Consider the following 17,757-nt stretch of genomic DNA (forward strand, 5'->3'; position numbering starts at 1 on the left):
TTGATATGTATATTATATTGTGTCGTGGATTTTATCCGTCTGCAGATAATGAAAAATAGCTGGTAAACAACTCGCGAGATCGTTTTGAATTCAAATAATATAATTATCATACTTAACGAACGAATCGATTATTCGGTTTGTTTAATCATGATCGTTTCAAAGCGCGATTTAATGGAGATTTTTCGTCGTACCAACGTACGTGCCCACGTCAAATATTCATTTTACTTTAAAAACGCAAAATATAATTAACGATTACAGACCTTTGATCATTTTAATGGCTATTGTATTTCGTGGATGCAATATGTAAAGCACAAATATATATGTATATATATTTATATATATTTATATATATATATATGTTTATTGAAACATATATATATATATATATATATATGTTTCAATAAATTGATTAATTATAAAAGTTTCGTTAAAATATCAATTTATTATAAGAGTTAATTATTTTCTCGAAATGTAAACAACGTTATTTTTTATTTTTTTTTTAAAGCAAATTTAAACCCAAAAATTATGAAACCGTTTTATGTGTACGAATTATATGGATACATGTATATGAATAACAATAAATAAGTTTTCTATGAAAATTAATATCGCACGCCTTAAAAGTTGTACAACGTTTCGTCGAATTTCCATGGCTGTAGGTACGTATATTGTACACGTGTACAAAAAAACGCAACTTTTCCTCGCGAAACTATCCGCTATAAAAATAATTAATAGAGCAACCAATTATTTTTTTGTTTGTTTTGAGAAATCCGACATAATTTTGCAGGTGTTTTCGACGAAAAATAATGTTTTGTGTTAAAGCTGAGTTTTCAAACCCAGTTTACCATAAGTTTATTTATTTTCCATCGAATGTCCCGCGTTATCGGTTATCGATTTCGAACAGTTATTAAACTTCGCGAAGAAATAATAACGAGCAATAAAAACACGGGGCATATAATAGTATTATAATAATACACACATCGCGCGTCCGTAATCGAGAAACGATGCGTAATTCGTAAAAATCTAAGTCAACAATACCTACGTGCCGTATTCTGCGCGTCGAAAAGAAACGTTGTCGAAAACAAAAACTCAGCCCACGAATTGCTACGATCGGCGTTTGATAAGTGTACAAACGTGTTCTATGGGATACAGGTTTATTGGGTACAACACGATCGAACGCATTCGTCCACTCGGGGAGACGGTATTGTCGCCGAGGTTTAATGTTTCCACTGCTGCGCAGGACGAACAATCGTTATTATAACGGGCCAACGTGATGTGACGCGGACGAATGAATAATAAATTAATAAAAAACCGAGGAACCTGTTTAAATGACGAAATCATAATTATTTCGTTCGTCGCCGGCCAATCCTGTATTCTCCGGTGCGATTGTATCGTTAAACTGTTGTTGGTTACACTACCCACGCTCGTGTTTCGTCCACCGAATCGGTGTGCTCCTTACGGCCGCGAACCGCGGTTATCTACCCCGTGCGCTCGACCGCGGATGTGCAACGACCTTATGGAATCTCGGTTCGAAACGGGTAAGTGGTTGGCGTGATCAACGGACACAATCTGACACGCCAAACTCGATACCCGACCCCAATCAAAGAAATATGGTAATGGAATCGCCCAGAAAACAATGGTCTGTACTAAATCGCCTTCGAACTGGCCATGGCTGTTGTGCTGACATGATGCACAAATGGCTACCTCGAGATAGGCCAACATGTGACTGTGATAATGCAAACAGTAAAACACATCATAGCGGAATGCCGATTGAGAAAATTTGAACAGGGCGTCGAGGGAATCCACACGATTACACCGGAGGCAATGAAATGGATAAGGCAACTGGATGTGCATCTGTGAACAACCATTTCACACCAAAGTGCAATAATCAATGAATACTAGTAATTTTAGTTATACTACAAATCTCACGCGATATTTTTCTTATTATCATGATCATTATTATTTTTAAATCAATTCGTGTTATACATCTTCATGATTTTATCTTATCTAATTTGCTGTCAAGCAATACGAATAAATAAATTTACCCGGTGCGCTCGACTGCGAATGTACGTACTTGAACCGCTATGGGCACGCACTCAGTTCGTCACAGCTAGGGCTGTGAATTTAATGCAAAAAAAAATTCTTAAAAAAATGCAATGAAATATCCATATAAAATGCAATATAAAATGCCAAAAATTATAGTATAAAATGTATTTAAAATAGTTTTTAATTTAATTTTAATATTAATGTTGATGCTATAAGGTATTATACATTAGTACTTGACATTTTACACGCATAAAAATGTGTTTTTTAATAATAAAAATGTTGATTGAATTTGAATTTTATATAACGCTATTCACCTGGAAGATTTTTTAAAATTCAAGTTATCTAGGAATAACGTTATTTTATCGAATCGTTATCTTTACCCAACCCGTATACGGCTTGTGTAAAATATTATTTTATAAAATGTAAAACTGACGTATATGCAGCCTGTGTGTACCGGAAATCAACTAAAAAAGAAAAACATAACCTAAAAATGCAAAAAAAAAAAAAAATCGAAAGTAAAAGTTTCAAAAATGGATTCGTTGTTACATAATTCAAATTGTGTACATACAAAGCTACTTTTCTACAAATCCACAGCCCTAGCCGTAGCCGTACACCGGGGTTCGGTCGTTCTGGTTGCAGTTGGTGTACAATGCACGCGCGCGCATAGATACGTCGCAGGTTGTAAAAAAAAAAAAATGGACGTGCAAATTCCGACACGGATGTTCGTGTACGACACGTATACTTGTACAGAAACGAGACGTATAAGCTCCGTTATTAGACCAAAATTGACATATATTATGTAAATTCCTACGCCGACGTGTGCACGTGCGCGTGCGAGTGCGTATTATGTACTCGTATACGTGTGTTGCGTGTCGAACGCGCGGCCGATTATTCGAATGTTTGGCACTCGGCGACGTCGTCGATAGTTACCACGTGTAGATGTACAGAAAATATCGGCTGCAACGTCTCACGTATAAAATACGTACTCCAAGTACGTCGATACCCCGACTAGACACTCCACAGGGCCAGTAAACGGGGTGGGTATGTACGTGTAAATTAGTTTTCGACACATGCGTATGTGTGTGTGTGTGTAGGGATCGACTAAGCTGAGTTGTTATAGTCATATTGCTGTGCCCTGTGACGATTCCTGAGGACCGATCACCACCTTGACTCACCATTGATCTCCGCGGGAAGAAGAAGAAACTCGTCCACAAGTTTTTAATGGGTAGAGGTACTGTTGTGTTAACCAATCTCGGCGATAATCGTTTAGTCCTAATAGACATCGGTTATAGTTATTCGCTTCAACATTATTATTTTTCATCGATACGAGTAGTACGATTACGAATTTCCTTTGGCAACTACACGAAGTACATGTAATTTATTGGTGGAATTAATACGTTAATCGTTCGAACGGGATTCAAACGTTGATGATCGATTGATTGGTGTAATATTTCTGTGTAACAGTTGAAAATATTAAATATTTCCATTATAACCGTCATGCTATTAGCGTATATTAGCGACGTGATATTGTTATATAGTTTTAGTCGATTCGATCTCTATTTGTTGAAAAGTATTTTTTTGTTTTCTATTGTAAATTTTCACCCTCGTTCTGAACGCACAATCGTCATAATATTGTTTTACATTACTACCCCTCCACACACACACACACGCACGCACGCATACAGATTCTATAACATATTTGTTGTTTTTATATGTATTATGTTAATATATATATATATATAAATGCATATCTAGATTGTATGTGTGCGCGTATAATTTTATACATGAATACTGTATACATATATAGCTGTATAATCACATGTTAATGTTAAAAAAAAATATACATTAAACTGTTATACATTTGTGTAATGTACTAGTTGGATTTCGGATGTTAACTGAAAAATACGTATACGTTACGTCGATGATAAAATATATTATCGTGAATAATCCCAATTCGCCCGGATTTATGTTGTTGAATTTAGTCCAAAACCGAATACACGTGCAAATCATACGTGATCGAAATTATATCAATTACACCCATTACTTTTATTAACATAACATACATAATTCATTACGAATAAACTTGATTACTTATTTGTTCGTAAATTATATCGTATTCATTAAAACAAAAAAACCATTACATTTCTTTAGTTATAAGAAAAGTTTTTAGTTTCTCCGTAGTTTACACATACACAACTTTATTTTTTTACTGTCAATAATAACGGTAAATAATACCCCAATCGGGAAGCTTACTTAACTAATGCACTACTTCGTTTTATTTTATAACTCCAAGTTAATTAGTAATATTAATGTTTTCATCGCAGACTTCAACCGTACTATTTCGCAACTGTAAACATTAGAAGGTTTGTAATATTTATATTGCAAAAAAAAAAAAAAAAACATTGTCGACTTTATTTTATCCTCTACATTAATTTGGGATGATGGTTCCGAGTATAGTGCGGTTAGTGGTTACACGAGTCGCTGACTTATCTTTCGTACTCATTTGTACATACATACGACCATAAAGTTCTACTTTTTAAATTTATACTTTACCAATAACTCCCGCCGTGAACATAATACTATTCGAAAAACAAAAAAATAAACAAAAATGTAAAACAATAAACGAATAAAACCTTAAAATCGGGAAACTGTGCAGTTTAATTAGTTTTTTTCATCAATATACGCGTCGTAAGAATATGTGAAAGTATTTATTTTCTTTCTAATTAGTCGACTAGTCTTCTAATATTTTAAAATATCGGCTGAAATGGTATTGTTTTACGTATGTAAAAATAACTGCATACGTGAAACTGGATAAATGATTAACTAAATGAGTTGTAATAGTATTTATTGTAACGAATAGAACGTCTATGAACGTATACGTAATTACAGTGATTTTTATAAATGTTCAACGGTCTGAATTAATATACGTCTTAAAGGTGTTTATACAATTGAAGAGCGCCTTATACACGCGTTCCGTAGCGGGGCTATTGAAAATGTATTGCTTTAAACGGTAGCCCATCGGAAAATAAAAACAAAACTGCAATAATTATTTGAGGTGATCTCTACACATATTACCTACTGTACGTTATTCGGATTAAAAATTGTTTTTCATATGTACATATGTTTCGCCGGGTACAAATCGTTTTAATCATACACTTGTATTCGGCAGTCACTGCGATACGGTCCGCAGGGAAGTGTTACAGGCAGGGCTGTAGCAGGAGGGTAAACGGCGTATACCATACGACGATTTCGATCAAGGTCGCATACTTCCCGACGCCCGGTCATTGTCAAAAATTAAATTACAAAATTATTACGTGCAATCGTTTTTGTATTATTATTATTATCATTTTTCGTAGTTACGAGAACGAACAACGAACAACATTTATATTATTACACGAACCACGCATCATTATTTTGTATTGCACATTATACATCTGGACGATAAGATAGATTAGATAACGAAATACGATTACTGTCAACTGCAGAATCGATAAACTATAATGAAATGTTTATAACACACAGTACACGTCATACCTCCTTTCGTTTTCAATTTGCGGTTGTCGGCGATCAGTATCAGTATTCAACACGGATGTCAACAAAAAGTAATATTATTTTAACCCTTGAATGCATAATGTAGCATATTTGTTACATACTGTTAAAACAACGTTTTCTCTATGATTGTTTACTTTAATTTAATTATTTTATATCTAATATCATATGTATTTATATAAAAATAATAGTTCATTAATTTATCAGTAGATGGCGCTAATTTCCATTAATATTATGCGTTATGACAGTAAAGAAAAAAAAATTATATCCTTCGATATGCAACACTTAAGATGTATTTATTGAACAAATGATAAAGTTTTTAAACATAAAAAAAATTATTTTAGGATTTATAGATATGTTATTTACATTATAAAATACTTATAATAGTCGAATATCATATATTTTAGTTTTGGTTGTGAAATATTGGTACGTATCATATATGCTACACCATGCATTGTAGACAATATTTGATATTTTTGTTATTTACACAAGTTCCATTTTACCGCCAATTGATAATGATTATTAATTATAATATGATTTTTATCAATTCAATTTCAATTATATATGTAAGTAAAGTACGTTTTATTGTGACTTTTGAGTGCCAAAAAGATAGCTATGAACTCAAAATTAACAGAGAAAGAGCTTATACAGCTTATGAACTTTGAAATACCGTTAGAATCGGAAGATGACGAGTCTTCAGATGATGATATTGAAGACTTTGCTGAACAATTTTTAGAGGAAATTGATATAGGTCAGAATTTGGATAGTATTAATTTTGATTTATTAGACGTTCCCCTCGACATAAATATAAATGTAAGTAATTCATCAGTATTTGATTATAAATTATCTGATGCTCAGAATGTGAGCTCTGTAGAATTAACTGTCCGAGTACAAGCCCTTGATTTAGAACTGGTCGAAAGTAGTTCCCCTGTTACTAGATCGAAAAATGATGTGTCGCTCAGTACCATGGGAAATAGTTTATCTCTTGAAGGCACTAGCCCTACTATAACTACCAAAACACGCAAAATGATTACAGTAACAAACATAATGAGTAATGTGAATTGGAAAAAACGAGGATTTAAAATTGACAAAAGTGATGTAGAATTTAAAGATGACATGTTATTACCTCAACATATTTTAGATTAAGAAACACCACGACAAGTTTTTGAATATTTTTTTACTAATGATTTGTTACAACATATTTGCTTAGAAAGTTCTAAACATTCTATTAGTCTGAATCCAAATAAACCATTTAATTTGACTATACCTGAGCTTAAAAAATATATAGGTATATGTGTTGTAATGTCGGTAAATCATTTGTCAAATGTTCGTAATTATTGGAGTGAAATTATGGGAAATAAATTGATACAAGAAACTATGTCAGTAAATCATTTTGATAAAATAAGGAGTATTCTTCACTTTAACGACAATACGTTTTCCACCAATAATGATCGACTTCATAAAATAAGACCTGTATTAGAGACACTAAAAAAGAAGAACAAATTGAGGAAACAATGGATCATTTTGTTGTGTTATTTGGTATTGAAATTTTGTCTTTGATTCCTGGACGAGTGTCTACAGAAATAGATGCTAGGTATGTTTTAGAATAAAATGTATTATTGATATTGCTTTAATTATTTTTATACATTTCAGATTATCTTTTAACATAGAAGCAAGTATTGTTAAAGCTATCAAGTACATTAAAATGTACGAAAAAGCTGGAATTCCCAAAGAACGTATATTAATTAAGTTAGCTTCTACTTGGGAGGGTATTCAAGCAGCTAAGTAAGCATAGCAGAAATAGTATTTTAGATACTAATTATTATTGATAAATAAATTACTTTTTATAAATATTTGTTTCAAATTGCTTTCAGAGTTTTGGAACAAGAACATGGTATACATTGTAAATTAACTTTATTATTCTCTCTTTATCAAGCCATTGCTTGTGCTGAGTCTGATGTTACATTAATATTTTCATTTGTGGGTCGTATTTTCGATTGGTAAATTAGAAGATTTCTTATTTATTTTGGTAGATGTGTATTTTTTTTTTTTTTTTTAGGCATGTAGTAAACACAAATAACAAAAGTTTTGAAACCTTAAATGATCCAGGTGTCCAATCAGTAACCAAGATATACAATTATTTTAAAAAATTCAACTATAAAACAGTTGTGATGGGTGCATCATTCCGTAATATTGGTAAATTAATAAAATATATATTTTTATTAAGTATCACAGTTTTTAATAATTGTAATAGTACTTTGTACTATTATTTCTATTATTTTGGTTCATGGTGGTCTCTTATTCCCTTTATGAAACCTTTTGTGTTTTTTTCTTTTCGATAAACGAATTTTAGTTTTCATTTTTATAATTACAATAACTAAATAGTCTTTACAGAAACAAACAGGGCTCAAAATGGTTCACGAAAAATTTTTTTCAGTGTTCCGATTCGTAAAAAAAATAACGTTTATCGTTCCAGTTCAAACAAATTTTTAGTGTACCTACCATATTTTGGTAAAATTTAAACATTTTACAGAATTGTTCGTTGTAAAATATTTAATAAACGTCAAAGTACATTTATTGCTTATCTATACGACAATCGCCGTCCGCCGATAGTGTATTTTAGCTTTATTTACACAATACGTATGTGAATTTTAAAAGTTAAAAATAAAGCATTTTACCGAATTCACACAATTGAAATCACTTGTATGTTTTTTCTCGCATGCTTATTTTTACTCGTGCAAGAACAAAATTGAACAAACGTGAATGTTTATAGTAGGTATTGCAAGCTCTTGCAAGCAGTCCAACACGTCGGACAGAAGTTGAATGAAATTAAGTAATTTTAGGCCAGTTTATTCCCGAACACGAATAGTGAACCACGTGATCAATGTGATTTCTCAATTCAAAACAAACTGATGCGCCAACACTATTTTTTCTACTAATCCATTGTCGAATCCATAATCTTTTTTTTTAAAAGACTCCTGCTTCTTTTTTAAGATTTTTTTACAGAGCATATCGCAAACAATATAAGTACTCCTATTTTGTTCGATCCATTTAACAGTCCCGTTAAAAATTTAAAAAAAACAGCATTTCTACTCGCCATCAGATCACTTTTGAAACTAAACAATATTTAAATACATACATAACTAAAAATATACAAGTACATATGTAAATAGAGCTCATAAAGCACGTGTACACGTGAAATACGTGTTTATCCAAATATATATATATATATATATATATATATATATATATATATATATATATCCATTTTTATAATGATGAAAATTAGTAATTTTATGCACTTGAAGTTTTAATAAATATTATACGTACAGTATTAAGTTAAGGTTATACCTACGTTTTTATATTGAATTTTACACGTGACACGTGAAACGTGAATTCACGTGTATTAAGAGGTCTATATGCGAAAATGCATTTTTTAATATTTAAATACATTTTTGATTTTTATATGAAATTTTTATTTTTTCGATCGATTATCGTTTGATAATACAGACTTAAAAAAATTGTATTATTAGTCGTTATTAATCGATATAAAATTATATTTTGCATATTTGTAACTATTGGTAATTTAGTTTGTTAGTTGTTTATAGTTATAGTAGAACATTTAGTTGATTTATACGACGTATCACATCACTTTCTGAAATACTATACTGGTTGAACTTCGATATCGAATTCGAACGAATTAAATTTATTTATTCATTCGCATTCTGATTTTAGTTTTCAGATTTTGTTTCAGAAAAGTACCTCTCTAGAACATCAATTACAATGATGAATAATTTATCAATGGTATCTGGCCAACCGAGTGCAGGAGATGCTATGAGTAATGGCAACAACTACAACCTTTCATTTCCAGCTTTGCCAGTTTTGAAGACTTCGGAGACAATTGGAACTGCACAATTTAAAAACCGGAGTAATTTTAAATCTTCAACGGTGAACGAAGTAATTTTTCATGCCATTTTAATAGTAATTAATAAGTATTAGATCGATCAGTCTGATATTGACTTGTAACACGGTCGCATGTCAGTGCGATTATAATTTGCCCGTTCCGTTACCACAATTTTAGTTAAGTTACTTTATTAGTTTATTTAAGTTAAGTTAGTTAGTTCAGTTTACGGTATTATACGAGTATTCACGGTATTATATATCGTATTTATGCGACTTAATTTTCAAGATGGACAACATACCCTCTCCGCTTACTACCAAACCCAAACGGTCGCTGCTATCATAGCATAATTCTCCAATCCATACGGGGAAAAACACTAAACCCTTAGTTTCACCTAATCGTTTCGCTGTCTTTTCGAGCAAAGTGGACAAAGAAATCAAACTCGACACCTCTTATGACGTTCATAATATAACCAAAGAATCTATTGTTTACCATCAATAAAAAAACATCAGGTCACTATATATATCAGATGCCCTATTGGAATTAGATTCCCGCAAAAGAATTACGAATGTTATTCAAAATGGCCATACGCTTCCGCTGTTCATTGTTACAATTAATCCAAATACAATTTTAATGAATCATCAATGTTGCACACTAAAATTTAAGTTGAATTACCCAATAAGACTTATAGTGATTCACCTCAGTGTCTAAATTGACATAGCTACGGTCACTGTATGCTAACTATTAACATCACCATATCGGAAATGATGGTGATCCTTCATCCTTCACGCTGTGTTAAACGCAGGGGAAATCACTCCTGAAACAGTTACATCAAAAAGAAAGGCAGTTTAACCAAGTGCGGCTTTTGCACGGGTGATCATACTTCCAACTATAAAGGTTGTTCTAAACATAAATTACATTTTAAACGTCGCAAAACAACCTACTTGTAATCATCAAAATAAAAATATTGTTCTCACGTCTCCTCATCAAACTTTTTTCCAAAGCTTCTTGCGCCTCCATCACTGGTTCTAATAATATCCTATTACCAAATAGCCATATAGACGATATATCGTTTTCCAATTTATCTCAGACCTTCTGGCATTAATAAATCTAATATTTACCCTTCTTTTATAATTACAGCTCTTCTACGCAATCACCTTACTCCTAAGCCCAAATTCTTTTCTACTTTATTCATTTAAATGATCACGTCTTTAACCAGTTGATATGTTATCCGTTACTTTTAAATTTTAATTGATCAATTAAAATTAACTCTTATTTTATAATTATCTCAAATTATTATATTTTACTAATATTATTTTATGATAATGATTATTGTATATTAATGTTAAAATGCATACTTAGTTATCTTACATGATTTAATTGTTGAGCTATAATAACTTTGTGTTAAAATTTAAATAAAAAATAAAAAATAACATAAAAATTATAGAACGATAATTTACATATTAAAGAACATCATTATTATGATTTTAAATAACATTTTTCAGTATGAATAGTAATAGTTTAGAAAGTTTTTGTTGATTTATATCTAAAATATAAATAAAAAAATATCTTAGTTTTTATTTTGTAAAATTTGTAGATAATTACTATACCTGCCCAAGACAGACATTGGGACAGGAATAGTCAATTAGAGCATGAAAAATGTAAGAAAGCATATATGAAAATTGGGAAAGAGTGTAATGTAGGAATAGAGATTTGTGTTTCAAAAACCATGGATCTGACTTTACAAATCAGCGGCAATAGAGTAAATGTTGAACGAGCAAAACAAAAAATTATCACATTCGAACAAACTCAAGTAAATAAGTTTTAATTGAGTTGGAATTAATAAGATAAACTGATAAAAATAATATTTATTATATATTTATATTGTTGTGTATAAATTATGAATAATTTATTATTATTATTATTATTATTTTTTAATATTATAATATATAAATGTGCATAATAATTTAAAATGTTTAATGAATCATTTGTTATTTTATAGTTTTATTACGGATAAATAAATAAAAAAATATTTTTTTAGCAATTTTAACTAAAACATTAAAATTTCAGATTAAAACTACTACTACACCGTTCCCAAAAGAACATCGAAGTACGTTATTGGGCAAACAAGGACTTAATCTTAAGAATATTGAAAAACGTACAGGAGCACGTCTTCAAATACCGTGTATGAAAAATTCGGCTGACATAATTTATATAACTGGAACAAAAGATTCCACGAAAAAAGTAGTTCAAGTATGTATCAAAAATATGTTATAATGAATCGGAATTTAAGTTTAACACATTAAAGTAAATTAATTTTCAAAAAGAAATGCTAGAATGAATAGCTTGGAGAAAAATTGACAAAATAGATAATGCCTATTTTTAAAGTGGTTATTTGTGACCGTACTAGTTTATTTATTTTATTAATAAAATTAAATCTTTTAATAAATATTTAAAAATTTCACAATTTCTAAATTAAAATGCTGATAATTTTTATTATACTTTTATAGTAAAAATAAATTAATGAGGATTTTAATATTGAATTTTGATATAACAATATACGAATACAATGAACTTTAAATTTTAATATTACTTATAGGCTTAAAAGTTTTTAAAAGGTTTCTGATATGTTTGTTTTTTAGAAAAAAATGTACAAGTATTATGTATTAACAAAATCGGGTATTTTAATAAATTTCCATCAAATAGTTTCTTTCGTAATTTTTTAATGATTAAAATTTTTGTTAGGAATTGGAGGAAATTATAATTAAGTTGAAAAGTAAAACTGAAAAAGAAATAAAAATTGATCAACGTCACCACGGAGCGATAATTGGATTCAATGGTGAAAAAGTTCGAGAACTTCAGAAAATATTTAATGTTAAAATTATATTCCCCAGTCCAGGTAATTAATAGTATTAATAGTATTAATATGTTTGTATTTTTTGTATTTTGAGAGTTTATAAATAATATTTGGTTCGATATTTTAGTTGAGGCTAGAAATAATTTAGTTAAAATACAAGGTTTGAACGATGATGTAAATAAAGCATTTAAATCATTAGCTGAATTGGCCGAAGTATTGGATGAAATCAACTATGTGTTGGAAATTCCTATTTTTAAACAATTTCACAAACTTAGTATTGGAAAGAGAGCAATATTTATTAAAAAGGTAATTATTATTTATTAACTTTTGTGATTCGACCTTTAGAAATATTGTTATTTACATAATTTAATATTCTAGATTAGAGAAGAGACTGATACGAGAATTTTTTTACCACGCGAAGGAGACAATAAGGATGTTATTAAAGTCATGGGAAATAAAAGAAAAGTTTTAATTGCTTATGATATGATTAAAGAAATACAAAATGAAATTGTTGGTTTTTTATAAAGATTATTTATTTTTCAATTTGATTTTTAATTTATCAATCATGTATTTTTAGGGAGACATAATAACAAAAGAAATGGTGTTGGGAAATGTTAAAGTTAGAAATGCCATTGTAAATCTTGGGAATAAATTCATTCAATCTATAAAAGAAGATTGTGGGGATAATGTGACATTGAATTTACCAACTGTTAAAGGAGATAATGTAAGAATATACTTATTTATTAAACTTATAAATTAAAATGACAATTTAACCAATTTTATAAGTTATTATATGCGTGATATACGCTTAGACATCGATTCGAACCTGGCCTCTGCCAGTTTCTCTCTTTGAGCATGAAACGATTGTCTCAAGAGATGAAACTGCTTCTCCTCCCTTAATACAATAAGTAAATTTTCAAGAAAATTTCCCAAATGCTAAAATCTATTAAAAAAATTAACAAACCGTTATTTTAAAGCTTAACTTTTATTCATAGACTATAGTTATCAAAGGACCTGAAGATGATGTTAAAAATGTTATTACACAAATTCAGACGATGGTTGATGAAGTTCATAAATATGTGTTTGATATGAAAGTAAATCCGAAATTTCACAAATATTTAATTGGAACAAACGGAGTCAATGTTAAAGAGGTATGTTGTTAAAATAATTTAATATGTGGGTACAATGTGTTCATTTATGGTTTAATACTTGGATTCCAGATCAGACATTTAACGAATACAAGAATAATTTTCCCGCCTGAAACTGATTCCACTAATGAAAATATAACTATTGTTGGTAAAAAAGAGAATGTTAATATAGCAAAAGCAAAATTTGAAGTTATGATAACCGATATTGGTAAAGTCATCGAAGAACATGTAGAAATCAATGAAAAGAATCATGGCACTTTAGTTGTCAAACAAAAAGAATGTATACACAAATTGAAAAATGAATGTGGCGATGTTAAAATTGAATTTCCTAATCTTGGTGCTGGAGATAGAATTGTGATCAGTGATAGTAAAGCAGATGTTGCTCTTTCTAAACAAAGACTTTCAGACCATGCTAAAGTTTTGGTATGTATAATTCAATACAAATGCACGTGTATTAAACTAACCTGTCTATATTTTATTGAAATTGTATTGAGATTATATTTACATAATTGCTCATAGTTTTCTTTACAATAATGAACTATTGATATATAAGTCATATAAAATGAAACAATTTAAGATAAAAAATTAAAATAATCATTGATGTACCTAAACATAACTAAATAAGTTAACCATTTTTTTTTTAACCTTTTAATTTATTTAAATAATAGATATACCAGAATCATAATACAATAATAATAATTATAATCTCGTAATACATTAAAATGTTATAGAAAAACATAATTGAAGTGACTATGAACGTTCCTCCAAAATATCATGACCATTTTGTTGCCCACCACTCTGAAGTAATAAACCACATAATTGGGAAACATAATGGAGTTACTATTAAATTTCCACAAGCTAATTCCAATTCAAGTCAAGTTTTGATTAAAGGCCACAAGGATTATGTTGAAAAAGTTAAAAATGAAATCAATAATATTATTATTGACTTAGTAAGTTGTATACCAACACTTATTGTTTTATCGTTAAATTATTAATCAATAATCGTGTTACACAGCGGCATAGCAGTGGTGCAGTAGATGCGACGCACCGAGGCCCTCGTGATTTGGGGCCCTCAATTCAAAAGAAAACTAATATGAAAAAAAATAGAAGCTTGCGTTAACTACAATCAATTTTTATTTTTATTTTTGGTAGAAATAAATAATGAAAACATTTTTTTCTCAAAATCTCATCAACGTCTTTTATTGTTTGATTAGTCAAAATAATTAAACTAATAAATTGAAATGTAATTATAACGAAATAAAATATATTTAATACGATAAACTTAATATAAAAATTAATATATTAACAAACTTATTGTTAATTGTTGATTATGTTCTTTTAGTATTTTGGTTTTGGCCCCCTCCATTTTAAAATCCTAGTTAGGTACGCTACTGAATGATAATATTCTTTATTAAATAAAGTGAAATATAAATATAAATATTTAATACATAAATATTTTTATTCCATATTAATTGATGTAAAAAAATAGAGGAGGATTATTAAAGAGTTCTAAATAATAGGTAATGGTAATTTGTAAAAATATTTATAATGACATCTTATCAATACAAAAACATCAAATATTGTTAATTAATTATTGTTGATCATTTATTAAATGTTATTATTTATTTGTTTTACAATAAAATTTTTTGAACAAAACAAATCGCTTTTAACGCCAATTTCAACCGTACGTGGATTATTCATAATATCTAGTGATTCATTTTTATAGACTGATATAAAAACAACTAAAATTATGAATTCTGTATTTGTTGATCGATATTATTAAAATGCCGATTTACGTAACACGTACATGGGGATATGCAGATTAACATAATTATTAATTATTTTCTTCTAAAAAAATAATTGCAATAATAAAAATATTTCGAAACTATTTCTCAAATATTCTCTAACGTGTTAGAGCATTCCCTAACACCTGAAATATGCTTTTGTACGCAAAATAAATTGTTTTCTGTTAATTTCTGTATTTCAAGGATCGTAAATATATCTCACTCCCGCTGAACTGCATATACTAGAAACAAATATGAAAAAATCATAAAAATCCGACCTCTACTTATCACCGTCGATACAACCCGTACGTGTGTTTGCCGAGGACACAACTCGGAATCTTTTCGTCGTCTCGCGCGACGAGGAGTCAGTTGAAATCAGACAGGGTCAAGGTCGTATCTAGAAATTTTTTCCGGTGGAATGGTCCAAAACATGTATGTTGTAATTTTATTAAATTTAGATTTTGACTTTTGATATTTGTTTGAAAATAAGACGGAAAAAGATTTAATTAGATAAATTGTCTATTATTTTTAATAGATCTTCTTCTATCAAAATCAATATCATATTTTCATATGATATCACGCATATAAAACTAAGAACGGTCAACGATTAATTGGAGCTCAAATCATTTCTGACTGAAAATATTTACGTCGGTATTAAAAATAAACAATTATTTTAAATATTTGTAAAATATCGAAGTGTCTGCCCCCCCCCCCCTTAGATACGGCCTTGGAAAACGTAGAAAGCGAACGACGTGCACCGTTTGATCTGTAAGTTACCGTCCGTCGGAAATGTACCGCGCGCGCATACAAAAAACTAGTGCGCAGGGGCACGTGCCGTTACGACACGACGAACGCGCGTAATTAAACGTGCGGTATTTATCGGTTTTTGGAAGGGTACCGTTTCTTTTTTGACGGACCGCGTTCCCGTTGCAGAGTCTACGCCCTAAATAAGTACGTCCGGTACGATGGAATATCGGCTGGTAAAAAGGGGACAAGCGACATTGTTGGAAATTTTATGGGCTAAACGACAAATTCATAGCGCTTAACCCTTACGATTGTTGCTTATCAACTTTCATAATAATCATAATAATATGACTAATGAGTATCAAACCATTTTTTATATTTAAATAAGTGATTATATGAGTAAAGTTCTTTATACGTCCTAGGTATACGTACTTACGTTTCACAATCGTTACATGTCTACTGAACAATTTATAAGCGCCATTTATTACAAAAAAAAAAAAAAATTAAAATAGATCTAGGCGCCAAAAAAAGGTAAGTTTAGTTAAATTCGTTATGATAAAAAATGTACTAAAAATTTCAATGTGATTAGCGTCAGACCAGCAAGATAACATGTAATAGAATGGAAATAATAACCTTATTCCTAATGCTTAAAGAATTATCGAAGCGCCAACGTTAAAGTTAAGAAAATATGAAAATTTTGTTTTTGCTCTCCTGAAAAGTAGTAAAATCGTCGCTTGACCCTTTATAGGGCGGAAGGCGCTGTTAGTCCGATCACTTCAAAACGTTGTTTCTGATATGATGGAATTGTATTCAATATTGACAAAAAAAAAAAAAAAAAATTTCCTGTAAGTTTTTGACTTACAAGGTGGTAAAATAATCGACCAATGATTATCTAGGTCATAGTTCAACACCTAGTGACCGCTGGTAAAATATTTTACCACTTCTTTTAAAATATGAAAACAATTATTTTAAATGAATAATAACATTATATTATAACTCAAACAATAAAATTTTGTATATCAAAACACAAATCATCATTTTTACAAGGTAAAAATTGAATAAAACAAGTCAATGTACAAAAAAACAATTAGAAAACTTTTTAAAAATGCTAACAATTATAAAAAGAAACCCTGTTGTAATAATAATTAGTAAATAAGTAACAATTTATAAAAATGAATAAATATATTTATATAATAATAATATTCTTCAAAATAAAATAAGTAACAAATTAAAACAAAATTAATAGAAATCAGAAAACCTTACTGTATAACTATGAATAAAATAGAAATATAATAATAATAATTAAAACAATTTAGTCTACGCTTTACATTAGGTACATGTTTATCAGAATTTATTATTTATTTATTTTGAACACTGCAACGGTAAGGGCCAAAACACTCCTTACATAAGGTTTTTGTTTTGTTCAACACTATTAGTACTATTACTAGATACTGACTGTACCTACACTTGAAGAATCAAAACTTGAACTGTCGGCCGTGAACGCCGACGAACGCGAATTCGGCTCACTAACGATTAAGTGTAAACAGTACGCCGAACGCGAACGAATGGCCATTTGTACCATTTGCTCAGTGTGAACGTCATTCGGACCGTCACAACAGATTCGCTTATGTTCACCTGCATTTGAGGGTTTAATAATCAACTGTTTTTTAGTGTCACATTTATTTGTAAATTAATTGATGGGTAGTTAAATATTAATTTATAAATTATGGA

The 17,757-nt window shown here is 29.7% G+C and overlaps 1 protein-coding gene across 1 annotated transcript; it reads left to right on the forward strand.

Annotated features, from left to right (window-relative positions):
• Positions 1 to 6,894: 6,894 nt before the first annotated feature.
• On the forward strand, positions 6,895 to 14,618 carry LOC112693354 (vigilin-like). Its single transcript, XM_025568365.1, has 16 exons — positions 6,895 to 6,975; positions 7,062 to 7,186; positions 7,246 to 7,377; positions 7,467 to 7,592; positions 7,652 to 7,788; positions 9,347 to 9,549; positions 11,091 to 11,306; positions 11,564 to 11,746; positions 12,239 to 12,392; positions 12,478 to 12,656; positions 12,729 to 12,860; positions 12,928 to 13,074; positions 13,346 to 13,501; positions 13,571 to 13,921; positions 14,230 to 14,448; positions 14,514 to 14,618. The coding sequence occupies exons 1-16, from the start codon at positions 6,895 to 6,897 to the stop codon at positions 14,616 to 14,618; spliced, it is 2,646 nt and encodes an 881-aa protein (XP_025424150.1).
• Positions 14,619 to 17,757: the final 3,139 nt, after the last annotated feature.

Source organism: Sipha flava, unplaced genomic scaffold (assembly GCF_003268045.1).
Source record: "Sipha flava isolate LNK unplaced genomic scaffold, YSA_version1 85_pilon_pilon, whole genome shotgun sequence".
NCBI lineage: Eukaryota > Metazoa > Arthropoda > Insecta > Hemiptera > Aphididae > Sipha > Sipha flava.

What these genes read in the sequence shown, in the direction of transcription:
- LOC112693354 (XM_025568365.1), top strand. Translation starts at nt 6,895, where the DNA reads ATGTCGGTAAATCATTTGTCAAATGTTCGTAATTATTGGAGTGAAATT. An exon ending in TGATACAAGAAACTATGTCA is followed by an intron (nt 6,976 to 7,061) that starts GTAAATCATTTT and finishes TCATAAAATAAG; the next exon opens with ACCTGTATTAGAGACACTAA. An exon ending in AATCTTCAACGGTGAACGAA is followed by an intron (nt 9,550 to 11,090) that starts GTAATTTTTCAT and finishes TAAAATTTGTAG; the next exon opens with ATAATTACTATACCTGCCCA.